The sequence below is a fragment of the Ambystoma mexicanum genome, chromosome 2p, assembly GCF_040938575.1.
Source record: "Ambystoma mexicanum isolate Mex_15411 chromosome 2p, UKY_AmexF1_1, whole genome shotgun sequence".
NCBI classification, from domain to species: domain Eukaryota; kingdom Metazoa; phylum Chordata; class Amphibia; order Caudata; family Ambystomatidae; genus Ambystoma; species Ambystoma mexicanum.
Genome location: NC_090923.1, coordinates 338,452,050 through 338,478,899, shown reverse-complemented (window position 1 = coordinate 338,478,899; position 26,850 = coordinate 338,452,050). Strand labels below are relative to the sequence as shown.

The 26,850-nt window shown below is 47.5% G+C and overlaps 1 protein-coding gene across 2 annotated transcripts in view; it reads left to right on the top strand.

Moving 5' to 3' along the window:
* IL17RD (interleukin 17 receptor D) overlaps positions 1–26,850 on the top strand; it is a 347,672-nt gene that overhangs the window by 241,011 nt on the left and 79,811 nt on the right. For both annotated transcript variants that reach the window (XM_069643672.1, XM_069643673.1), the window contains exons 5-9: positions 7,443–7,563; positions 10,832–10,876; positions 10,964–11,115; positions 21,542–21,607; positions 26,443–26,497. In XM_069643672.1, coding sequence (XP_069499773.1) covers positions 7,443–7,563; positions 10,832–10,876; positions 10,964–11,115; positions 21,542–21,607; positions 26,443–26,497 — 439 coding nt within the window. The remainder of the gene's footprint in view (positions 1–7,442; positions 7,564–10,831; positions 10,877–10,963; positions 11,116–21,541; positions 21,608–26,442; positions 26,498–26,850) is intronic.

Genomic DNA, 26,850 nt, shown 5'->3' with positions numbered 1-26,850 from the left:
TCTTTAGTGTTGACAGGGAATTCGAGTGATGCCCTGAGTCTGGGAATTGTCAGACTTTCAAAGAATTCCCTTGGTTATGTATGATACCCCCTTCTGTAAACCAGTGAATTGTCAAACTATGGAATAAATGAGCGGGAAAGCTGAAGGTCTGAGTACATAAATGAAGGCCACATATAAATAATAAGGCAAATTCACCAGCACGGGGTCTGGCATGGTTTCACATGTTCATGAATATTCCCGGTCAGGCTGGGAATCCTTGGTAAAAGAAAAAACACTTTCACTTTAAAACTGTACTTCTCCTCTAAACCAATCACTCATCTGGGTCATATTGCCCCCATCGAATCACAATCCTCTCCCTAAGCACCGCCTCTTGCAGCCATCTTAAGATTTTTACTGCACGCTTCGATTTGCTCTCTGAGCTATTTTCTTCTCGTTTTTCGATGATAAAAGTTGCATTTTTGTTCCAAAGAGCCTGTGTGCTCTCTTCATCTTCTGGCAACAGGGATCCGTTGTCAGTGAAGTTCTGCGCCCCTCAAGGGCAAAGATTCATCGAAGATTCTAGAAGGCCATCTTGGGCCTACTTTGCACCCTCAGACCATGACGGAGGAGAAGGAGGGATGGTCCCACTTGAGGCCCTGAACCAAATGCTGGCTACAGAATGTGTTTGTGGTAGAAAAGCACTTACAATGCCTCTACTGCGTACACCTGGACCATAAGGAGGTAGAATCTGAGATATGCCTAGGTTTCTCTTAAGAAGACAACGAAAGACAGGTTTAGTAGACCGGCGGCATGGCTTAACTCGAACAAGGCCCCTGACCCATGCTCCAAGCAGGGTCATGGCTCGGGCAGGTCCTTTGAGGTCGCCCCATCCTTGGGGGTCCAAGATAAGGCCAAGGTCTGCAATATCGAGTCCACGATCTGCAAGATCGAGTCCACTGGGTTTGCTGCTGATGCGGGTCCCAAGTTGCATAGGGCACGATCAGAATCACCTGCCGCTGCCATAGCCAGCCTACCGTTGAACTCCTCTTCAAAAAGGAAGTTGTCCACCCCGGCTAAGCCATGGGAGAAATAAGATAAGCCAAGGATGGAGGAGAAGGCAGCTCAGCACAAGCAGGCTGAACCGGCACAGACCAAGGCCTTGTTGGCGACTTCGTCAACGGCTACTACTACAACAGCAGCTATGTGTCTTGATCCTACGAGGGTGGCTCTCGCAGCTCAGAAAGTGTCCCTGCCACCATGACGTGACGCCACCGCAGAGGCCTTGGCAAATACTGCAGGCACTCCAGATGGGGTAAAGGCACTGGACCAAGTCCCGGTTCAAACCCCTCGGGGAGGAAAAAGGGTGGGGCGGTGAGGAGGCCCCTAACTGGTCCTCCCAGGTCGCCACTCAAACTATGGAGGTGTGTTTACGGACGACGAAAATCAAGAGTCCATGCATACGGTCCATGAGGATGATGAGGAAGACGATGGCGCAGGGCCTAGTTTTCATTCTTGGCCCACTCAGCCCAGGGACATTTCATTATCAACTCTCCACACCTTGGTGTCAGAGATCCAGTGGGGAATGCCATGGTACGTGTAGTGCCTCAGGCCCCCGATCAACCTCCATCTAAAAAGATGAAGTGTCACCTGAGGCCACAGTATCCACCTCCTCCTTGTCGGGCCCCCACCTCCCTCCCGTGCAGACCCAGAGACTGGGGCAGTTGCGGCCATGAGCATGGATGAAGACTAAGTCTTCGTCCTGGCAGACAATGAATCGCCACATTTAGATGCTCCTCATAGGGTGTGCCCACCGGATGAGGTGGGTTCGCTCCACTCCATGATCACCAGGGCCTCTGAGATATTTTAGCAGGTGTCCGTGGAAACCGAAAAGGAGGGCTTCTTGTACCAAAGGTGAGAGGTCAAAAGGAAGACTATCATGGCTGTGCCCTTTCTGGGTGATATTTGGGAGGAGGGTCTGGCACTCATGAAAAACCCTTGCACAGCTCTAGCTACGCTCAAAGTAGTATAGGGTACCGGTCTCCTGACCCTGGACTCTGTAGTGTCAGTGTCAGTGGCCGTGAGGAAACAGTCGGCTAACCCGTCCTCATTGTCTGTCCCTCTGGCCAATGAGGGAAAATGGACGGACGCCATGGGGGAAGAAGGTGATTTACACAACAGCATCCACAATCGGAGCGGCCAACGCCCTGGTGATCCTAGCCAGGTATGACTGGGAATTGTGGTACAAGCTAGGACCGATCCTGGAGTTCCTCCCAGACGATAAGATGAAGCCCTCGTCCTCTTCCAGGAGGGGAAGGTGACATCTGAACCATGCCATCACGGTGGCAGTGGATGTCGCTGACACAGGGTTCTGGCAGATGGGGAACAGTGTCTGCTTTCATCGGCAGGGATGGATGTAGGCCCCTTACTTCCAGCAGGAGGTCCAAGCAAAGGTACTAGACATGTCCTTTGGGGGAAGGCTGTCAACGAGTCCCTACAGGCCATCAAAAAGGATACGGAGACGGCCCATTTCCTCAGCACTCTCCAGCAGCACTGCTCGTCTTGTCGCTCCTTCAGGGGAAAATCGAGCAGGCCATCAAGAGTTCCCGGTCCTCAACGCAAGAAACCTACATAGGCTGCTCCCAGGCCTACGGGAGTGGAGGACAGCATTGCCGGTGCCCAAGCAAGCCTGAACCGGCCAAGATGTCAGGGCCCCCACTCGTGCATCCCGGTGGGAGGCCGGCTAAGTTCGTCAGAGTGGAGGAAGATCACCACTGACAGATGGGTGCTGGACGCTCTCATCCCCAGGGGCACACCTTGGAGTTCCAACGCAGGTGTCCTCTTATTCTGCTGGTTCCCCATCAGGAGCAGCACATCCCTCAACCTCTGGAAGAGGTACGAGCCATGCTATGAAAAGGGGTGATAGAGCTAGTTGCCCAAAAGCTCTGGGGCTCTGAAGTCTATTACAGATACTTTTTAGTCAGAAAGATGATTGGGGCCTGGAGACCCATCCTGGACCTACGATGGCCGCAGGGGCGTTGCTAGGGGGGGGCTAAGGGGGCTATAGCCCCTGATCTTTTGGTTGTAGCCCCGGATAGAATCTCAGGAGCTACAGCCAAAAGACTAGCTAGCCCCCAGTCCCAACAGTTCTGACATCAGCTTAGCCCCGGGTCTTTTCCAGACCTAGCAACTCCCCTGGATGGCCGAACAAATGTCCCAAAAATTCAGGATGGTCACGTTGCAGCATGTGCTCAGCCAACTGCAAAAAGGGATTTCTTGATGTCGTTGGACCTGGAGGACCTCCATTTCCACGTCCCCATTCACAAGAAATATCGTAAATGTCTGTTTCGTGGTGCAGGGCCAGCACTACCAGTAGGTCCCTACCATTCGGCTTGAAGTCTGGCCCCAAGAGTGTTCCCAAAATGCCTGGCACCAGTGGAGGCCCATCTACCTCTGCAGGGCATACACGTACACCTGTACCTGGACGATTGGCTGATGCACACCCGCTCGCAGGAGCTGGCTGTCAAACGCACTAAGGCGACTGTCCATTGACGGCTCTGGGTTTCTCCGTCAACTATCCAAAGTCCTGCTTAATGCCATCACAGAATGCGCTGTTGCTTGGTGCCAGATTCAACAGTGTCTTGCCTGGCGTCGCCCTCGGAGGAGAGGCTAGCAGCCATTCAAGGTAAGGAGTAACAACTGTCGTCGACGAAGACGGCTACAGTGCAGGCCATCAAGTCGTTACTGGGCATGATGGCGTCCTACATCTACTTTGCATGTATCTGCAGGTTGCAGATGCGTCCCCGAGAAGAATTCCTGGATGCCCATTGGATACAGGTGTCTGGATATTTCACAGACAAGATCCCTCTCAACGAGGAGTTTTGACAGGGTGTCATTGACTTGACTTCTTTATAAATGTAAAAAATAAAATACTATGTTAATATATCCATCTGTCTTTTATCGGGTTCACTGTAACCAAGAACCTCAGACAGGCGTTCATGTAACCAAGTAAACATTGCTGGTACAGCACCACAATGCCCCAGTACCGCCTTGTGCGCTTTCTAAATGTAAAAAAGAAATGAGTGCTTCGGCCATAAGTGGTAACGTTTTGCTACGTGGAGCCGGTCGCAGAAGATTACCCCTCTGAGGGTCACGGCACCTCTGATCCTTCCGTACTTGCTGTCCTTGGCAAAAGCTGGACTGGCTCACACATCCATCAAGGTGCATTGTGAGGCTATCTCTTGCTACACCAGGTCCCTGGGGGAGATCCTCACTGTGGTCCCACAGACTTGTCAAGGAATTTCTCAAAGATCTTTTCTGATCCTTCCCGCTGGTGAAGGCCTGTTCTGGCGTGGGAACTCAGAGCTTCTGACGAGGCTCATGGGGGGGGAGGGAGGGCCTTCGAGTCTATGCATCAGGCCCCACTCAAGATTCTCTCATGGAAGACTGCTTTCCTTGTGCCCATCACCTCTGCCAGACGTTTAGGTGAAATCCAAGCCCTATCCTGCTAGCAACTGTACCTGACTTTCCACAAGTCAAGGGTGTTAGTACTATTGCACCCTTCTTTCATGCCAAAGGTGCTGTCTGAATTCCACATCAACGAGCCTTTGGTGTTGCTTGTTTTCTTCCCGAAACCTTTGTCGCCGGCAGAGAAGGCCTTGCACTCGTGCCTTGAAGTTCTACATGACACGCACTAAGTTTTCGGTAGACTTCACAATTATTTGTGTACTTTGGTTTTGTGAACCATGGGAAGGCCTTGTCTAAGGCTTCCATCTCAAGATGGCCCTCTGGCTGCATCATGCACTGCCATTGGTTGGCGAACTGACCGCTGCCGGGCCGTCTGTGCCCACTCCCAGAGCGATCGCTGCGATGACAGTGTTCCTGTCTGGTGTGCCCCTGCTAGACATCTTCAGGGCTGCTACGGGTCCACGCACACCTTCACAAAGTTCTACTGCGTTGACAGGGATTCCAGGGATGAGTCTAGAGTCGTCCAAGCAGTGCCACGCTTGAGGCGAGTCTGTCCCAGAGGTAAGAGTTAATTGCTTCTGTTGAGCCTTGCCACCTCCCGTGATTATGTAATTTTGTACTGTTGTGTATTCGCTATTCATGAGCATGTGAATCCATGCCAGACCCCATGCTGGAGAAGGTTTAAGTTACTTACCTGTAACTATTGTTCTCCAGCACGGGTCTGGCATGGATTCATATGCGAACCCTCTCTGTGGCTCTTCTTGGTCATACTGCCACTTTACGTGCTTACCAAATCTGAACATGGCTGCCAGAGGCGGGGCTTAGGGAGAGGACTGTCATTTGATGGTGGCAGTATGAGCCAGAAGACAGTGATTGGTTTAGAGGAGAAATACAGTTTTAAAGTGAAAGTGAAACTTTTTTCTTTTACCAAGGATTCCCAGTCTGACGACGCTGAATATTAATGAGCATGTGACTCCATGCCAGACCTGTGCTAGAGAACATTAGTTACAGGTAAGTAATTCTCCCCACTGAAGTACTATGAGGGGAGAGTTTATTCCCAAATTGTTATACAGTTGTGAAATAATGGCTCTGTGTATGTTGGAAAAGTTTGGACTGTTCGAGGCACTGATATGGCGGAGAGTTCTCAGCTTACCAGATTTTGCTCTGGTTGCATTCATTCGTTGTGAAATGGATTTGTAATCATTTTTTTGTAGAGCACAATGGAGAGTCCTATATTTTATGCACAAGTTTTGTTGTCCTATACAAAATGCATTATATGTAGACATGGGACAGATAGTACCATGTCTTTCTATGTTATGTCCTGCAGAAAGATTTTAAAGGATATAGGTTTTACTTTTAATGATCTAAGCGATAATGTGAGTATTAAAAAGGTATTATTTATGGAGGCTTCAAGGAATACCGTTGAAATAAATGCAGTTAGAAATCATTGTCGTTTAGCCTGGGATCATAAAGGAGGCTGTGCTGCCTGGATACATGCAACTATCCCCTAATAGAAAGGGTAGAGAGCCATTTTTGAGAGTTCACTTTCATATTTTATTAAACAGAGGTTTTAGTTAGAAATATTTTAAGTAGTGACTTGATTTGCAGATCTTGTAAAAATGTGAACACAGTTGAATCTTTAAGACACCTTTTGGTTGATTGCCCAGAATTGAATTTTAAGAGAAAGTTGTGTTTGAGACTTTTTTTTTTTGTCTGCTTGCGTAGATGGAGGCATTGTGGGTCTATATGGTCATTCGAACTCTTTGATTTACACAGTCCTAAACTTTGTGAAATGTATAGACTTGGTTAATGAGATTTAATTTTTTTTAAAGGTTTTAACGATTTTTGTCATACTCCATTGTTTTCTACGGGTTTATGAAATGATTGTTTTATTTTTTCTTAGTGATGAATCTGTAATGTAAAGGTCATTTAGATGAAATTGTATTGTATATGGTAAATACATTTCCTTTAAATTAGAACAAAAAAAATATAGTCCCCTGGTTCACGGTAATGAAAAGGTCTCCCACTTCTGGGTCTGACAAGCGGGCATGGATGGGAGCTTCAGGGATGATGCCTTTGAGTAGAAGCTATGATCCTGTTGTCTTCTGCACCAGGATCCGGCGGAAGGAGCGATGCAGTCTTTCTTCTGGTGGCCCTGGAAAGGCAGAGCTTTGACGTCTGATGCAGTGATGTGAAATGCCGTTGGAGAGCTTCGGCCCTCCATATGCATCAAGTCCTTCCTTGAGTGGAGGTGCAGTATTCCATTAGTAGACAATGTGCGTGGATATGGGAGAGTCTGCTTTTATGAGTGACCACTGTGCCAGATCAGTGTTTCATTCAAACCGAGTGGGGGGTGTAAGCAAGTGAGACCATCCCTCCAAGCACCCATGCAGTCAGGAAGTTAATCCACACTATCTGACGGGCATGTGTATATGCCAGTCAGAGCTAGTTTCAGGCGGTCTACAGTATGGGGGTATGCAAGCTTTCAGTGGCCAACGATGGCCATGTCTTTAAACGGAGGGACAAGGAGTAGCCCACAGGTAAACCATGACCTCGTCCATCGTATATTTGACGAAAACGATATCGCCAGCCTCGTCGCATGAGTGGGTACCTCCATAGTGCACTATGGGCTACCTCTGCCTTAGGAGTCATAAGGACTCTTAAGGCAGAGCACAAAAACAGAGCCACTCATGTCAGGCTTTGGATTAGGCTGGCTGGGAGGAAAAATAAAGCCTGAAATCCAGAAAAGCTAGAATAAAGTACATGGGGCCTTCCTCCTCGGGTAGAAAGTGGGCTTCTTAACTGAAGAGAATAGCAGGGTATTGACAGTGTTTTTAAGCAACCCAGAATGGTGAAGTATCCAATTCTATGTTTATTGTGATGAAATGCAAGATTTGCTCTTTTCTCGTATTACAAATAAAAATAGAACTCCAACTGCATCCATTAGAATGTTCTGTTCTGTGCCTTTGAATGTTGAACTTGGTTATGTCTTTGTTCAGGTGATGGAGTCGCAGCCTTTCTTAAATCTGAAATTCGAAACCGATTATTTTGTGAAGGTGATTCCTTTTCCTTCTGTAAAAAATGAAAGCAACTACCACCCCTTTTTCTTCAGAAGTCGCAGTAAGTTCTCCTTTTTATATTCCTGCTTTCACAAAGTGTAAACCTAGGCCCTATTATGGGGCTGCACTGAAATCCAGTGTCGTGAGATGTGGAATCTCGGCCCCTTGAGGGCAGCTTTCCATGCACCATTGAATGCAGAGGTCTTTTGAACATTCGTTTTGTTAGACTGGGCAACTTACTGTACGCTTTGCTGTTGCAGGTGATTAAACTTTCCCCTGCTTATTTCTCCGCAATGCTAATTTGCTTTAACGCCACCAATCTCTCCTGGTAGATTTGCTCCTGTGAACTCCTGCCATTTTCTAAATAGTCTCCTGGCTAAATATCTCGCATTTGCCCATCCCTGGTCTACATGTGCTTTCATCATTTGTTTCCTTCTATTCATGTTCTTCCTAATACCGCCCTGTGTTTCTCTCCTTCCTTAGTACATGATATCCATTTCCTCATTTCTCCCAGTGCTATTTCTCAGTATTTTTCCTTTTCCTGTAGACTAGATTAATCCCCTCTATTTTATCCCAATCCTAGCCTCCTTCCACTTGTCCTCATCTCCCCTTTTCTAATGTTTTCACTGCGTCTTCTAACTTCCTGTCACCAGTACACTTTCTCTATTGCCCCACGTTCTCCATTTCCCCATGTCCCCCTGCCCGTGTTGTCTTTTTCCCTGTCTCCTCTGTTCACATCTTTTTACACATTCCTAACTTTCGTTGTTCTCGTTCTCTTGCCACTTCTTTACTTTACTCCCCTTCCCATTTTGCATGTTCTCTCGTGACCGCTTATTGGGCATTCTCTCATAAAACATTCAGCATTACTAGCCCCGTTTTCGTGACCGCTTTGTGCACCCCTTTGCACGGTCTCCTTTCTGCCTCCCTTTTTGGGCCTCTCCCTTTCCTTCAAGTAGCTTATTTGGAAGCTTGTCAGGAAGTGACCTTTCTTTTCACCTTCTCTATGGGTCTGGCTTCTGTTGCCTTTTTTCAAATTTCTTGTTCTATCGCACCTTTTTGGCGCGTTACCGCTAGCCTTTTAAGCCCTATTGGACCTCATTAAAAGTCCGCCAGTGTGGGCAGAGTGGCAGTAATTCCTGCCTCTTTTTCTGCACCACCACATTTCCGAGTTCACAGTAAAAGTGGAGGATACACCTCCAACAAAAAGCTGAAAGTAAATCTTCCACTTTGCTTCCAAAAAGGGTCAATTGGCAGAATGCAGCAACATGCCCATGGAATCCTATGGATTCTAGTAATGGGTCTTTACACCACCCTTCTGCCGCTCGTAATCCTGTTTTAAACCATCAGGACCAAGTGGCGATAACAGTATTCACAGTAGGCGGTCATTCTGGTTTTACCACCAAACATGTAATGAGGCCCATTAATGCTCCCTTTAAAAGACCAAGGGCCTCATTACAAGTCAGCCGCTCCGGAAAGAACGGTGGTGGTAAATCCGCCACCACCGTTCTTTCCGGACCGGCTGATTAAGAGTCCTGCAGGCGGGAGGTGTCATTCTCACCAGATCTGACCTCGTAGGTTTAACACCACCCGCCTGCAGGCAGACATGGAAACACCGGAACCATTACAGCATGGTGCCAGTGTTTCCACTTCCCCATTCCCATGGAGCCCTATTGGACTCCATGGGAATGGGGATTAACAGAATTCTGCCTCCGGAATTACCGGGTCACCGTGGTTGTAATGCCCCGGTGATTCTGGCAATCACGGAGGCGGAATGGTAATAAGAGTCCGGCGGTAACCTGCCGGAATGTCCGGCGCAGTTATCCCCAGACTCGTAATGAGGCCCTAAGTCTTTTTCTGCACGCCTGTGTTGATCATTTCACGTCTTCCTGTGTGAACTCTTGCTTGGTCACTGCTTTGTCTCTATGTAGCCTACTCCTTTTTACATGTTTCTCTATCTGTAAGTATTCCCAACTCTAACATACATCCCCTTTTGTGTAGGGTCATCCTTTTTCGCGGTTGATGCCCATGCGCAAGCCCCTCCTGCCTGCTCTTGGAGCTTTTTTTTTTATTTTTATTTATTTATCATTTATAAAGCGCTCACACAGCCCGCAGGCATCGAGGCGCTGTTACAGGAATTGTTTGTTTTTCTTAGTTGCGTAATTGCGTTTTTTTTTTTGTCTTAGTTGCGTATTTATAACGCGCTTAAACACCCAGAGGTTTTTAAGCGCGGACCCGGGGATCGAACCTGTTGTTGCTTCGTGTCGTCTTGCTTCCAAGACGCGCACGCTGCCGCTGAGCTATCCTTCTCCCCACCTATGCATTTGTAGGCACACCCATCCTCCGCCTGGAGGCTTTTTTTAATCCTTTTCCCAACCAACGCACTCTTGGTGTCCAACCCCGACATCCCTCACCTCTGCACATTTTTGGAGTCCCCCCCCCATACCCCCCGACCCCACCACACCCCCCCCAGTTCCTTTGGCGTTCTGTATCCACTCCATGCCCTTGCCAGGTTCTCCAACTTGGTCAAAAGCCTTATTCCTGCTTCTTCATTCCCTTTGTACCATTTCTCTTGTTTGCATTCATGTTGTGCCCCGTGCCCCACCTGCATGCCCTTAGTGTGTCTTTCCTACTCGCTCTCTCTTCCACATACCTCGCTCCATGTGTATTGTCCCCTGATATGAATTTTCTTTTCTTCCTCTTCCTTGTCAATAATCCATCTTCCTATGTGCTTGCATTCAGGTGTATAATATTACATTTTGTTGACCATTTTCAGCACTGGTAAACCTCTTTAGAAAGTAAAGAATTGACCTCTATTAATGAGGGGACATTAATTAAATATATAACTTCCCACTGCACGTGAAATAGTTCATAATATATATATATTCTGTCCTTCAAACTGGCAATACAAATTGTAACCTTGGTGTAAATTCAATTGTACGTAAGAACAAAAATGTACTTTCACTTTTTTTCTTGCTTTAATTTAAATGTTTTTTTTTAAAACTGCAGCCAGGCCTTGCCCCGCCATAGTTGGTATTTTGTTAACATCTGTGCCATGTTACCCTATCGTTCCGCTGAAACTATAGTACCACTCAATTGCCACCGTCTTTGCTGAACCTCCTGTTTACATAATTAGATTGCAATTGTTATAAAGTGGAAATACACGGCTTTGTCAAAAGCCTAGCTGTGACTTGTGTGAATATTACAAAAAGAATCCAAAAATGTATATCCTCGCCGTGATTGCAATTTGTGGTGCTATTCTTTTAATGAGGCATCGTGGTTTTAAAGCTCATCCTAAATCGGTGATTTACGATGCATGTTTGTCTTTCCAGCATGTGAGATGCTGTTGCAGCCTGATAACCTAACCTGCAGGCCATGTGAGTATACGTGTGCTCTTGCAGACCCGCTGCGCATACTGTGCTCTATGAACTCTGAAAACAAACACAACGTTTTCTTTTTTGCAGTTTGGAAACCTAAAAGCCTGAATGTCAGCCAGCAAGGATTCAACATGCAGGTGTCCTTTGAGCATGCGCCTTACAGCTTTGGGTTTAAGGTGTATTACCTTCACTACAAGCTGAAGCACGAAGGCCCCTTCAAGCAGAAAACCTGCAGACCCGTAAGTCACGCACACGTGCTTTCCAAATGAAGTTTATCACCAGTAACCTTTTGTTTAAGCGCTGGTCTGGTTTAGCTGTCAGTTTGTTCAGTCCATCTTGGACCTGGTTCACTCAGGAATGTGGCAACCTTTTTAAGTCGGAACATAATTCCCAAATGTGACGACTCATTGGATGTACTTTTCCCCCCATTCTAGCAGGCCCCTGGCTAAAAGTATGGAAAGTGATGGACGGGGCCATCTTAACAGTTGTTGGGGCCTGGGGCATAGATAGACTTGGGGGTCCCCTCCCATGGCCCATTCCACCCTCCCACAACTAAACCAATGAAATGAACAGATTACGTGCCACAAGTCAAATTCAACAGAAGTAACACAGCCGACTTTCCTAAAGCTATGTTTAATTTACTGAAACTAATAATGGTCCAGTGCGAAGGGCAGTAAATGCACGCCCCTCTTCATTCCCTGTAGTCTTGTAACATGAATGCAAAATAACCTACTTCCTCTTGGTCTGCAGAAAATGTAACTACCAGTGAATGGTGATGAACAGAAAGGCTGTAGAGGGAACAGATTGAGGCCTGTAGGAAGATTCTGCTAAACATGTGGAGGACATAATGCATGATGTGGTTACTAACTACATTAAACCCATTATCGTTTTAGTTTGTGAGGGATTTTGTTCCATAGGAACGCTGCAAGATGACAAAAGTATGCTACCTCAAAGGTTTTCTTCTAACCAACTAAGGCAGAATTAAGGCTTACAAGGAACACATGTGAAAGGCATGAATGGGTTGGACAATGGGAAACCGATATGAACTATGCAAATAACTGCTGAAATAGGTTGTTACACTTTTGTTTACGGTTATTTGCATATGTATAGACATCACTAAGTGACATCACAGGGAGACACATTCCGTATTTGTGAAGACAATGAATTTGCATATGTAATGTATCATTTGTATAGTGCCTTTCAACAGTATGGTCACAACGTGCTGTAAATTGAACCCCCTTGGGGGAGGGGGCTGGGTTTGGGGGGTGACTGGAGTCTAGATATGGGAAGCACTCCAAGCAGGTGCGAGTATGTGTGTATTGGCTAATATGATAAGTCACCCATGTCGTGCTGGCATGTGATTGGTGATAAGGTGTCTAGATGGATATGTGAGTGCGGGATAGAGATTGTGTGCAGCTACCTATCGGATTTTTGTTGTGAACAGTACCCGCATTCTTATGCGGCCATGCCTTCACCTAGTTTCCCTATGCATCTAGATTGAGAGATTAGATCTATTTATTTTCTACATTCTAAACAGTGACCCGGGATGCATGTGATGGCTGAACTTACTTTAGAGGTTAAATTCTACATGCTCCTAGTTTCAGTTCAAGGTTCCATCAACATTTGTCAAGATTCCACAATTGGCTGTACTCCACGTTGTTCCAGATTCAACGCTTGGCTAACGTTCTTCATTTCGCTTAAAATCCGTATCCATGTTAGTCTTCAATTAGCTTAGATTTCATAATGACAATGGTGTGGTCACCTAAATTCGGTGCAAATGCTACGTGCTAAGTTAACCTGAAAATAATATAGTGGCTGTATTCCGCAAGGACCTGAAATAAAGTGATGGCTACTTGTTAGGGTTAATTCCCACATATGTGCTAATTCCCTTCTACCTTAGAGACCCCCAGATCTTTTGCTAGACTTTAGGACTTTACATTTTTATCCTGGAGAGAGTGAGATTTTCCCACTCGCTTATGTATTTTTATTTGATTTGAACCCTGTGTTTTTTTGGTTTTGGAGTCTGCCAAACTCCATAGGCATAATCATTTGGTTTAAATACCTTCTCTTGGTTAAACTACTGTTTCCAAGAGCAGTGAAGTGAAATTGACTTTACTTGCATTTGTAGGGTGCTGGAGGGGTTACTTAGTATCCCCTTTGTCTAGTTTCTCATGTAACATTTTTGTTAACCTTTCTACTGTTAATGGCTGGTGGCAGTGGTCTACTTTTTCTTACCATTGTGTGTTTTTACCGCGGGCTGCATTTGCAGCCACAGTAAGGCACCCATGGGTGCCCATTTTGTCAAAATGGCCCGGTCTTCTATTTTCGCCATTTCTTGACCGAAAGGTCCTGTGTGAGAATTACTCTGCACGCCAAACCAAGTTTGGTCCCGTTGTTCATTTTGTCTTTGGCGGGATTCACGACTGAAGCGCGCCTCTGGCTCTAGTATGTTTGGCAGAGGCAGGAAGTGAGGTAGGTGCCAGAAACTCCCTCTGCTTAATCACTATGGTTACAGGAATGCACCCAAAGGTGACTGGCTGGCTGGCTGTCCGGGAAGGACAGCCACCCTGCTGTGTGATTGACAGCTAGGCTGGAATGAATGGGTGAAACCTGCATAAAAGGCGAGGCTTTCTTGCTTGGAAGGCAGAGTCGACCACTGGACAAAGGAATTCGAAGAAGAACTTGGAACAGACGCTTGCTGCAACTCCTGGACTGTTGGTTTGCCTGGTGAAGCCCTGCTGCTGTGCTGAAGCTCCAAATTCGCCTCAACTAGAGAAGCCCTGCAAGGACGACTTCTCCCTTTGAGTTGGTGGGACCAATCCACTCCATAGTAAGCCCGTCTGGACATCCTCTCTGAGCTGGCTGTATTTCCACTACGGCTGCTGCCGGAACCGAAGTGCCAGGGAGGGGAACACCTGATTGTTTGCGTTACTTTTAAGGCAGACCTGAGTGCCAGGCAGATCCTCCGGACTTCGCTGAAGCAGGACTGACCAACCCTGAGCCACCTCAACAGAGTGCTGGACCCCAGATGTGAGGAAAGTCTGAAGTGGTATCCGAGAACCGTGGTATTGCTATTTGCTGTCAGACACGAGGAGCTGAAACACAGAAGAACCGCTGAATCGAAGTTTGGCCATTGCTGCCGCTGACCTTCCCATTGTAGAGCAGGAGTCCCCAGACGTCGTCCCTCTTGTTCCCATGACTGAGGCTCAGGAACAGGATCTGCAGAGCTGCACAGGAACAGAAGCCAGCTGGAACCATTTCTTCAAACCAGAGGTACTGTAAGTCTAAGAACTTAACTCTTGTTGTGTAGTCTTACTTGCTCTCAGTTGAGACCTGTCTTGGTTACCTTGCAGAGTTGCTAAAGCTTTGCCCTCACAAGCCTCCCAGCTTGTGGCTCTTCAAGTGTTCTTTTTTCTACATACATTTCTAAAAACATTGTGCAAGACTTTTTACCTACCTGCAAAGAAGATAATCGGCTCCCCTTGGCATTGTGCAATTAACATTGGCTGTCCTGGCTCGCTGATAGACTCCTCTTTACCTCCGACTTAATGCTCTGGCCTTTAACCCAGGAAAGGGTTAATTTACTATGCTTTGGAAGGTTCTTAAAAGTACTTACCTGTTTATCAATTATTTGTTAATCTTTGTTTTATTCCTCTATTCCATCTTTTACACTTAACTCAGTATTGCTCTAAATGTACCAGTGATAAATCAATGTCCAGTGTCCTAGCTATTTAAGGAAGTGTCTGTGTGTGCCATCGCCAACGGGTATAATCTGATTTAGAGAAACAGTGTGTTTTGAAGTGTATTATAAGTGTTATCTGTATGTTGCTCCCTTCTGAAAAAGGCTTGTAGAACTGACTCTGAAATAAATTAATTGTTTTATCAAGAAACCTTAAGTGTAAGTGTTTATTTGAATAACTGCTACTGTGAAACTCTGTGTCACAACATTACTGCTCATATTGACCCCTCTTGAAATGAGCCTGGCTGCTCAGGCACACTAAAAATTAACAAGGGGGGTCCTGGGAGTCCCTCTGCCGGACATTAGTCCCGGTTACAAGAGACTTACCCAGACTCTTTAGTTCACTATCTTTCACAGAGAAGAAATATCCCAAACGTATCAGTCTTTGTCCTGCTCTGGGGCAGTCCAGCACCGAAATGCTAGGCAATTCTCCTCTGAACAAGAGTACCAACAGCAACCCCAGACGCGTGTTTCGGTCTGGTTGGACTTCATCAATAGGGTGTAGCTGTGCCTCTCTAAGAAAAGTAAGCAAGGGGTCCACGTCTGGATTCCCCTAGTAACGTAGGGTGAGACCCAAAGTTACTTAAATATGCAAATTAACAACGGGGGTCCTGGGAGTCCCTCTGCCAGACATTAGTCCTGGTTACATGAGATGTACCCAGACTTACCTCACTATCTTCAGCAGAGAAGAAATATCCCAAACATATCAGTCTTTGTCCTGCCCTGGGGCAGTCCAGTACCAACATTTGTAGTTTAGTTCCGACTTGTACCAAAGGTTAGGTCCCTATTGCCAGGAGGTCAGGGTGGTTGTAGTGTACCCAAAGGGTACTGCATACAGTCTTGCCTAAAAGGTGAGATCTTTTGCAAGGAAGAGTGTCAACCACTGGCCGAAGAAACCGAAGAAGCTTGCTGTAACACATCCAGTGAAGCCCTGCTGCATTGCTGAAGCTCTGAATTTCTAATCGACCAGAGAAGCCCTGTAAGGATGACTTCTCCCCTTGGGTTGGTAGGACCAATCAGCCCCAATACGAGCTTGACTGGAGCCCCTCTCTCTGCTGGCTGTACTTCTTTGCTGCTGCAGGAACCGAGTGCCAGGGGACAGGCACACCAGAATCGAGTGCATCGTCTTTAAGCCGGACCCGAGCTCCAGGAAGATCCTCCAGTCTCCATCGAAGCAGGGCTGACCAAGCCTGAGCCACCTCCAGAGTGCTGGACCCCAGAAGCAAGGAAAGTCCACAAGGTGTCCAAGAACCGTGGTGGGTGGTGCTATTTGCGAGTAGCTGAAACCGCTGATCTGAATTTTGCCCATTGCTGCTGCCGACCTTCAAACCGTAGTGCAGTAGAGTCCCCAGACGTCCTCCCTCTTGTCCACACAACTGAGGCCCAGGAACAGGATCTGCAGGACTACAACAGGAACTGAAGCCAGCTGGAACCTTTTCAGACTCGAGGTACTGTGAACTAAGGTGAACTCTTGTGTGTTGCTTGCTCTCAATGGAGACTTGCATTTGCTGCCCTTTGCAGAGTTGCTTGCAGTTTTGCCCTTCACATGCCTCCCAGCTTGTGGCCCAACAGTGATTTCTTTTACAACAAAACTCTTTAACATTGTGCAAGACTTGTGTGCTAATCTTCAAAAAGTGCCTCTGCTCCCCTAGACTTTGCTCAATTGACATTGGCTGTCCTGGCTCCCTTACCCTCTGACTTTGTGTTTAACTGTTCCTCAAAAAGTCATACATACCTTACTTTTATAGCTGAGAAAGGTTTAACCTACATGTATTGGAGATTCTAACGTGCCACAATTTCAGTATTACCATTTAAGTTATGTTATGTTATTTTGCATTTATATAGTGCCTTATATACCATTGGTATGGTCTGAAGGTGCTGGTAGGCTGAACGCCGTGGGAACCGAAGTTCAGATCAGTAGAGAGAGTAAAAGGTGCGTGTGAGCACCAGCTATGTGTGCAGCTGGTGCGGTATTCGTGTAATAGCTGCTTCTTAGCGGTAGGTGTGGTGGTTGAGAGATCAGGAGTATGTGTTCGTTCTGGCAGGATTTATCCAGTCAGAGTGTGGCTGCGTTATGCCTGAGGAGAACGCCTGGCTGGGGGGTGTGTAACAAGCAGTGTTTTACTTAGTGCTGTGGAGTATGCGGCGCATGTTAGTATGAGAAGTTATACCGAATGGTGCCATAGTATCTCTGTGTTCTCGTTGAGTGGTGGTGTAGAGGGGAGAGGAAGCGTGGTGGTGTGATATGTTATATGCTCTTTCAAAACGTTCTCTGCATTCCAAACCATACTATATACGTCACGCAGTTCTATGCGCTCAAGTCCTTTCCATGCACTCCTATCCACTCCATGCATCCCAATCTGCTCCACACACTCTGGTTCGCTCGACGCACTCATGCGCTCCAGTCCGCCCTGCGTGCTCCAGTCCGCCCTGTGTGCTCCAGTACACCCAGCACTTTCTAGTCTGCCCCACGCATGCGGTCTTGTCTGCTCCACACATGGACTCTTGTCTGCCCCACGCGCTCCTTTTCACTCGTTCTATCCACTCTACGCATTCAGTATCTCTGCGCAACTCGTCCTCTCTAGTAACAGGTCAGTTCCACTCTGGGCACTCGTTCGCTCTAGGCACTCGTTCGCTCCAGGCACTCGTCCTCTTTATGCACTCACACACACTATGTATTCACCTGTTTTGCTCACTCATCAGCTCTACGCACTCGGCCCCTCTACGCACCCCTTTTTCATATGCACTTGTCTGCTCTATATACTTGTCGGCCCTACATACTAGTCTGATCTATGCGGCCCTCCACTCAATACGTTCTTCTGCTCAGCTCATGCATCCCGCTCCGCTCATCCATCAGTTCCCCGCACTCATCCGTTCTACGGACTCATCAGCTCTGCATGCATTCCGCACTCATCCGTTCTACATGCTTATCTGTTCTGCGGACTCACCCCGTCTATGTAACTCCTCTGCTCTAGGCATTTGTCCGCTTTATCCCCTCATATGCACCATACCTTCATCTGCTCTACGCATTCATCCACCCTACGCAATCACGTGCTCTCCGCACTTGCCCGCTCCCCGAACTCACCAGCTCCCCGCGCACATCCGCTCCCCGCGCACATCCACTCCCCACGCATTCAACATTAATATGCACTCATCAGCCTTCTAAAGTAATTCGCTAATGCGCAGTAATCCTGTTCCATCTATTCGTCTGCTCTCTACACTCATCTGCTCTATACCTCCATCCGCTCTGTACACCCATAAGTGTGAAAAGTGATACATTAATGTCCGTTGTGTCCTAACTATTGAAGTCCCCTCGGGGTGTAGGAATATATGTGTGCCATCCCAAAAGGGTATGTACTTTATTGAACTGAAGGAGTATATTTTGAAGTGTATTTAAGTGTTGCATATTGCTCCCGTCTGAAGAAGGCTGATTTTAAAACTGACTGTTAAATGAATAATTGTTGTAATCAAACCTCGAGTATGTGTTATTTGAAAATGTGTCACTGTGAACCTCTATTAGGTAGCAACCCTACACATTGAACCCTCTTGAGATAAGCCTGGCTGCTCAGTCACTCTACCAACTTGTGTAGTACATGCCTATACCAAAGGTTGGGTTACCTATTGCCAAGAGGACACGGCTGGTGTATTCTCCCACAGGGGCACTACATACAATCCTGTCTAACAGGGATGATTGATCTCTCAACCGTCTCTGTGACAACCTGGCTATCACTGACCAGGCTCTGTTCTGGCTGACTTCTTTCCTCTGATCGACCCTCCCAGGTTCAACTTGGGTCCTTCCTTTCCTCAATCTCCCTCTCTACCTGCGGTATTCCCCAGGGGTCTAACCTCTCACCCTGGCTTTTCAACCAATACCTGGTAACTCGCGCCCATCGTGCCGTTTTCTGCTCCAATTTTCAGTGCTTTGCGGGGGACACTCAACTTATTTTCAGGCTTTCCTTGGCCACCTCTTCTCTCATCTCTGATTGCCTGTCTGCTATTCAGGAGTGGTGTGCCACCAACAATCTCTACCTGAATGCCAGCAAAACGGAGATCCTCCTCATCGGCACACCCTCACACTCCTTTCCTGTCACTTTCTGGCCCACCTCCTACCCCCACTTGCAAGGCTAAGAACCCTGTGGGTCATCTTCGACTCCACGTTTTCCTTTTCTGCCCACATCTGTCTCAAAAAAGTCAAACTTCCAACGGCACCTCCTCAGAGGTATTCTGCCTTTCCTCTCCTTCCCCCAGAAGCTCACTGTCTCTTGAGCCCTGGTTGAGCCCTGGTTAGCTCTAGGTTGGATTCTTGCAACAGCTGCTTTCTAAATCTACCTGCTTCTACTCTCTGCCCTTGGCAACTCATCCAGAACAGGACTGCGAGTCTTGTCCTTGGCCTAAGCCCCGGGATTGTGTATCTCCAGCCCTGAAATCTCTTCATTGGCTCGTAGTGGCTGCAAGGATTAAATTAAAGACCTTTTGCATTTCCTCAAAGCTTTCTGGGGCTTGGGTCCAACATAGCTTCAACTCTCCCTCCGTAAATACCTCCTGAAGTGGGAGAATGGGAAAACAAGCCCCTCCCCCCCAATCTCATCAAGACCATGGCCTAGAGGATCACGGCCCAGGCACCCCCCACGGGACGAGTTTTTCTATCTACCAGATGACAAAATATCCTGGTTCAGGAACATAAGGGTATGCCCACCAGCCTGTCCGACTCAAGCCGACACCTGCGGCATGGATGAGCTCGACTAAGACAATAGCCACAAGTATCCACATCATTAGAGATGCCATAACGACCTAGCCAACTGCCAAGAACACATTTTCCACCATGCACACTGGTCACTCACACACCAACCTACACGAAGAACATATTCAGTGCTATGACGTAGGTGACTGACACACCCACTGACGTGCATCGTTGTTATTTTTCACATAGGCCTTTTTAATAGTAATTCAGAAACGCAAGACGCCTGAAGACCTTGTGTATACGCTTGCTGACGCTTCTCCCATCACTCGCCCTGTGACGACACCATCATGTATACCTAACACTGCTTGTGACGCCCTGTCAACCCACGATCTCCATACAATGGATTATGTTCCGCTACCCATGAACTAGGCCAGAGTAGGCAACAAGCAAGAGCCTCGCCATGAAAATCCTCTCAGAGCAAGAATACAAGTGCTGATCATGCAGAACGAGTGCCAGCGAGAGCTCACAGCCAAGGCCACGATGTTGCAACTCGCATGCTACCAGCCCAGCGCCAAGGTTACACCTGTAAACATGGCCAAGCCCACAGAAACGAAATACATATCTAATGTGCAGAATTCTGCTCCAGCTACGGTCTGTCCACACGTGACCAAGCCGATCTGACAAGGTGCCAGACCCACGAGACAAAGTTGCATGGGTCCCACGTCTGGGACACAGGTTGCAACAACGAAGCGGCAAGATGGACACCTACGGCGATGGGAACGACTCGCTCACAAACCTATGAGCAGACCTGTACGTTGCCTGCACAAACACACAGTTGCACATTGTTGCTAATGACAGGTAAACCGCGAGCTGGGAACGACGATGGTCCCAGGCTTGGGGGCTCGCGGGAGGACCAATCAGAACACAGGGGGACTCATCACTGACATCAGTAGTATTAGCCAATCACTAGAGGTCCCCTTGTCGCAATTTTCAAGTATCTAATAGCAGGGACAGCCCAGGTATACCACCTGACTCATCCTTAACCGCTAACCTCCTTCTCCATATGTACCCTATACTAACCCTACCACTCGGGGAGCCAATCCGGAGTAGCAATAGGTTTTTTGCTAACTTTCCCAGGTGACGCAGATATCGCGTCATACTGCTGTAAAAAGGGCCTGCGAGCCCCATTAAGAGTGAGTCTGGATGGACGTGTACGATCCGAGACCCATCCCTGCCGTTGTTATAATAAACAGAACCACCTTGCTCCTTGTGTGTGTGTCTCATACTCCTTTTGGGAAATACGGGAGGAGTTGGGGCCTCCAGCCCGGGGGTCCGTGGACGGCTCTGCCGGCCCCGGGATAATCACCCCGACACTCCCCTCTCGAGCTCTTTGCTCCTCCACCTCCAACTCCCTCAGGGTCAGTTGTTTCTCAAAGAAACGCACATGGGGGTAGATCTCGATCTTCTGCTGGGGCCTCTCTCTGGAATAGCCTCCCTGCCACTCAAAAACATGAGAACTGGTTTCGGGCCCATGTACTTGCTCACCCTGCCATGCATTCGCACAGCTTCCTGGCAACCCTTGCACGTGAGTCTGTATCTGTAACCCTACAGCCCCCGCCCTTTTCTGCACTTATCAGACACCTCCTGTCTGTGGCTTAAACCTAGCGCTTGCCGCTTGCTGGCTGCACTACCACCGTTTTTGTTTTTATTCCTTTGCTCAGCACTTTTCCTCCTTTCTTCTCCCCTGCACTTGCGTGTGCTCAATGTCACTGGGCCTAGGAAGATTATTGTTTTTGTTCCCCTCCCTTGCCTCGTCGTCGCTCTCTGAAACACTTGTGTATGAGCGCTATACAAATAAAATATCAATAACGGTCTATTTAGGTCCAGTGGATTAAACTGTCTGCTTATGTCTAATGAAGTTGCAGGCACTGCTCCAAGTATGCTGCATTATGAGTTCACATTATTTACTCCGGGTCTAATGTGTTTAAAGCTTGTAAGTATGAAGTTTGATAGACAGATTCGTTAGATCTTGTCTGTGGCACAACCAGAAAACCAGAATGACCGGGAACTCTTTTCGCAGGGTGACCTCCTCTACATGCATCCCTTTTTATGGAATAGCCGAATGTAAATGTCTAGGGTCTCCTAGAAACACACTGTATAAGATTATTTTAAGATCATTTTTTCTGCTCCTTTGATGCACTCTACCCTTAGTTTGTGGGTAATAACAGTTGTTCTTTCTCCACAGGAGCATAACACGGATGTCACAAACTGCATTCTTCAGAATGTTTCACCTGGTGATTATGTCATAGAGGTAATTGGTAGCATTTAAAATCATTTGTCCTGGGCAAATTCTGGACAGTACTTCCTAATTATATATTTGTTGGCTATTGTGCAATTTTCTATGAGCATGTGTGCTAAAATAAAACGGAGACGTGACCATTTTTGCCAACGGTCGTATTAGCCGCCCTTCTAGAACGTATACAGTTTTGTGTACATCGCCTCTTGCTTTGGGTTCTCCTAACACAATTACCTTTTAAGTGCTTCCCTTTGCATTCAAATTCGTGATGTATATATTTAAGCACATTTATAATTAATTGAGAGACTTGGATATAATCCTGGTGCACATTGGGTATTGCTTGCACACAAATGGCATAGTTCATTGTATAACTACAAATAAGGCCATTTCAGAAAGAAAAAGTAGGTTACTGTACTTTGAAAGTTCCAAAATGTAAGTTTGAATTCTACTGTATATTCTTAGAGTATCCTTAAAATTGTATTATTTTATGATCATTGTCCCGATTTAGAATTAAAATTATTTTTATCAGCTACTGTAAGTTGTTTTCCTAATGTATTTTGTGAGGCTTTTGCGTTCACTGGAGCCAAGCCAGGGAGAATTGGGAAATATTCGACCATAAATCTGCAATAGTTATATGGCACTTGGCAATCACGCTACTGTGCGTTTAATGTTGTGCTTGGTATTGGCTATCTTTTGTTAAATGGTACAAAAAAGGTAGGATTACTCCAAGCACAGGGTCAGCTTGTAGCACCTTTCCTAGCAGCTGTCAACATATCTCTCTGCCACTCCTGGAAGCAGCACATGGCACCCCTCATGGGTCCTCTCCCAGCCTCCCTCTGCCACCATTGGGCATTCTGGGGTCGAGATGCAGGCTAAGATGGCAGCCACCTGCAGCCAGCCTCCGAGTTTCAGACAACCTGTTTGGTTGCGTCATGCCTACCCCCAAGGCCTGCTTCTAAGGCCTTCATACCTCTCTGCCACGACCTCCTACTGCCCTTACACTCTGTTGGACTACCAGGCCGAGAATGCAGCAGTGTGCCAGCCACACAAATTGAAGGTAAGCGGGCCACTGCCACTTCATGTGTTAACCCACTCGACCCTAACATCAACTGTTTGTCTGCAAGTGTTATGCCTCGCTATGGTAGCCTGGATATGCCACATTTGCAATTCCACAGCCCATCTCTCACCTTTGCCCTCCTGCATTGTTGCCTGTTATACTAGCGCCACAATCGCATTGCTCTCAGCCTCCCCGATTCATGTGCACAAATACTAATCTGAGCCTTTGCCAGCCCTGGATGCCTGCTGCCTTTACTGTAGGACCCACCTCCCAACAGCCACAGCCCTGCCACACAGTCGTGCAGCCCAGACTCAGCTATTCCGTTAGCTCTAACCCACCCAGAGCACCCGCTGCCATAGGCACGGTGTCTCCCACCTTGCTGCCTCCCTTGCCTGCTCGCCTCTGTTACTGACCATACCGGTGGTGCACCATCACCGGGCTGACGTCCCCCTGCCTTCCAATAAGACCACCATTAAACCTGCTTCTGAAATCCTGAGCCCCTGGTGCGAATACCTGACCACCCCTATCCTGGACAAGAGGCCTCTGAAACCCCCTACACCCCCCCCCCACCTGAGACCCGTTGAATCAAGCACACTACCGTCCGTGATGGGAGCTCCATGCTCCTTCACCTTCATTCCTTGCATAAGCCCAGCTCCTCCTTGTCTCAACAAGCGACTACACCATCTACTTACCTTAATAAGCAAACCCTTGCCCCACTCCCCACTCACACGATGCCAGGCCATCCCACTATGGCACCCTCCACTGAAGGCACCCCCCACTCTGTAACCATAGCCAAGATACCCACTGTCTTTAAACAAACTAATGCCATACCATGCAGCCCCCAAAGTTCCCTTACACATCCAACACACCAAGCACAAGACCCATTACTCAGCCAGCCAACCCACACACCCCCTATCCCTCACCCCGGCCCCATTAAGCTCACCGAAAACAACACGCAGGATGCAGCCTCAGACCTCACCTGCACACGCGCACCATCATCAGGAGAAACGGAACACTGCGCTGTCAACCCTCCCATGCCCCCCCCATTCCCACCTTTACAGAAGAGAAACTCTAGGTTAGGGGATTGGTCTCCCCTCCCACCCCACCCCAGACTGAAGCAGCCCATAGGTTAGCCCAAGCGCTTCAAATGCCCTCCCCCTCTCTGCCTCCTACACATCAGGACTACAGACAACACTCTCTCCTAAATACTGCTACTACACCCACGCCCACTCTGCCCACTCCCCCCCCCCCTTCACTGCTACATCTGCCACCCAGGGCAGCCAAGGAGTCATCACGCCCCCTAATACATGTAGATATCCCTTATGCGGGGCCCTAATTAGTGCTAGATCTATCCCTGCCCTGGTCCGATATGTCTAATATCTGACCTCATCACAAATCTCAATCTTGACTTCCTAGCTAGCACAAAAACTTGTTTACATGCTGCCTCCATTCCAGCCTGTTCCCTAGCCATCCCTCCATGATATACTTTACTCAGGAATGACAGGCAAGTGACCGGCAGAGGAGTGGCACTCATATACAAAGAATCCTTAGCATTTAGGCAACTTGACAACGCAATTATGAATAACTGTAACCTACTCTCCCTTACACTGCCTTACTCACCTACTGAATCCCTGTCCCTCCACATTGTAGATCACCCGCCTCCCCCTTGGGCACTTTTGAAGAAGACATCATACATTCCTTATGGCATAACATAAAACCCACCTCCAGATCCGTTATTTTATGGGACTTCAACTTGGGCCTTAATAACCCTTCAGACCAGAATGCAGCCTCCATGGCAAATTCTCTTACTGAACTAGGCTTCACCCACTGTCAGTGCCCCCGCTCAAATGAAAGGTTGCATGCTGGACTGGATAGCAAACGGGACAAATGTCCATAAACACTAATTGCCAAGTGGTCTTCTGCGCCAATTCCCCCTGCCCTTGGTCTGACCACCATACCGTGACCTTTACCACCCTCTGCCCCCACTTTCCTCACCCGTTTCATCAATGCCTCCTTCTCTGCCAGCACAGTCCCATCCGATTTGAAGGAAGCCCGGGTTCTCCCTCTCATTAAACCCACGCTGGACACTTGACACCTAACTACTGCCCCATCACAACTATATCCTTCCTAAAAATCCTTTACAGGGAACCCTACATCAATATTGAGCACTTCCTAGACAACCAGGTGCTAGGTATACTCCAATCAGGATTCCGACCAGGCCATGGAACGCAATCGGCCTTTCTAGACCTTAATCAACTCGACACCTTCGTAGATCAGGGAAAAAGCAGCCCTCATCCAGCTCCCGGACCGCTCGGCCGCATTCGATCTGGTCGACTATAAAATACTATGCCATCATCTAATGTCTACAGCCCACTCCTCTCGAGGCCACTGTGCGATTAGCTTCCTTTCTCGTGACAGGACGTGCAGAGTAGTCGCCAACAGCTTGGGCCGCACCTCCCCCCATCTTATGTGGAGTGCCCCAAGGCTCCTGTATCTCCTATCTACAATACATTCACTAAACCCCTCTTTGGCCTCCTGGACGCCATCAGCATCTCATACACCAATTGTGCCGATAACACCCAAATTAGCCTACTAATCTCCGGCAACCACTCTGTAGACTCCATCGCACTAAATACCATCTACTCTACCATCCAAGCTTGGATGGCTACTAATGATCTCAGACAGAAGACAGAGCTTCTGATGGTAGGGCCACGAGCTGTAATCAAGAAACTGAACCACTCTTATACAACCTTCATCATTGATGGCCTACAGATCCCAGTATCTGCTGCAGTGAAGACCCTGGGCATCTACCTCGATGCAACGCTCTCCATGACTCGTCAGGTAAATGCGATAGCCTCCTTCACAGCTTATACCACTCTGTTAATCCACACCCCCAGGCCCTTCCAATCCCTGAAAAACTCCCTCAATATTGCCAGAGCTCTCATCTGGTCCAATCTCGATTACTCCAATGCACTATTTGCTGGAACCACAGCACTCCACATCCCGAAACGGGGTCATATCTCAAAAGCCATACGTGATGCCCACTGGTTGCCAGTCGGTGAAAGAATCCTCTTCAAAACATTATCCATCACTCACAAATGTTTCTCCAACTCTGCACCTCCATACCTCTCAGAGAAATTCACAAAAGCCCAAACCCCTAGGCTTGTAAGACTCAGCCTACCAAGGTTCCACCAAATGCAAGGGGGCGGCTCAGGCTGCCCAGTGATGGCTGCCAGGAAATGCAACGCGCTAAAACCTTGCTTCAGGGCTGAATTATCCTACTGGCCATTCAGAAAAGCTTTAAAAACTTTGCTGTTCAACTAATTGAACATCTGTATATATCTTGACTTTTATGTGTATAACTGTTTTATAACAGCGCCTCGATGCCCGAAGGTTTTTGCGCGCTTTATAAATGTAATAAATAAATGTGCTCTTAGTTTGGTCATTGCAGGGCAAATTTGACCAAGTCTTTCTAGTTGTGCCCTAGACAGCCGCCTAGTACTGCAGGGCTGTAATACCTCATGTAGTCCTAATATTTTGTAGAGCGATCAGGAATTGTGATCCTGCTTGCAGGAAAAATTTATTTCTTCATGCATGTCCTCCAGACAGGAGGAATTTGTTTTGGTACAATGTGCAGTCGAAACCCGCTCCAAACCTAGTTTGGCTTTCCTGTATTGTTAATGTTGCTGCTATATTGTGACCAAAACCAGCAGGGAGGTTATGTAGAGATTTGCAATACACGTTTACAATTTCCTTTGTATTTGATATGGAATGTTTATTTTTTGTCTGTTAGCTGATTGATGACACCAACACCACAAGGAAATCCATGCTCTACACTCTGAAACCAGGTACGAATGAACAGTCTAACTCCTAAATGTACTGTTATTGCTAGAATGTCAGTTGAGGCCTGAATGGGAAGAAACTGATTGCATCTCTTCTTGGCAGAGATAATACGCATCGCTTCCAAGCGTTAGACTGGCTTTCTGTTCTAAGGAGAGTTTTTCCATACTGCATAGTAGTTATTAAAGTTAAGGTCTTGAATATTCGAACCAGTGAATTGAATATGCACTTGTGTATTGGGATGGTTTCGTGTAAGTCAAAACACTCTCTCCATTTAGACAGGCAGATTGTACCAAGGCCTTTTTGTATAGCGATTTCTGTACTTGTTCTACCATTGCACGTTCCTTCTCCCCAGGGAGAA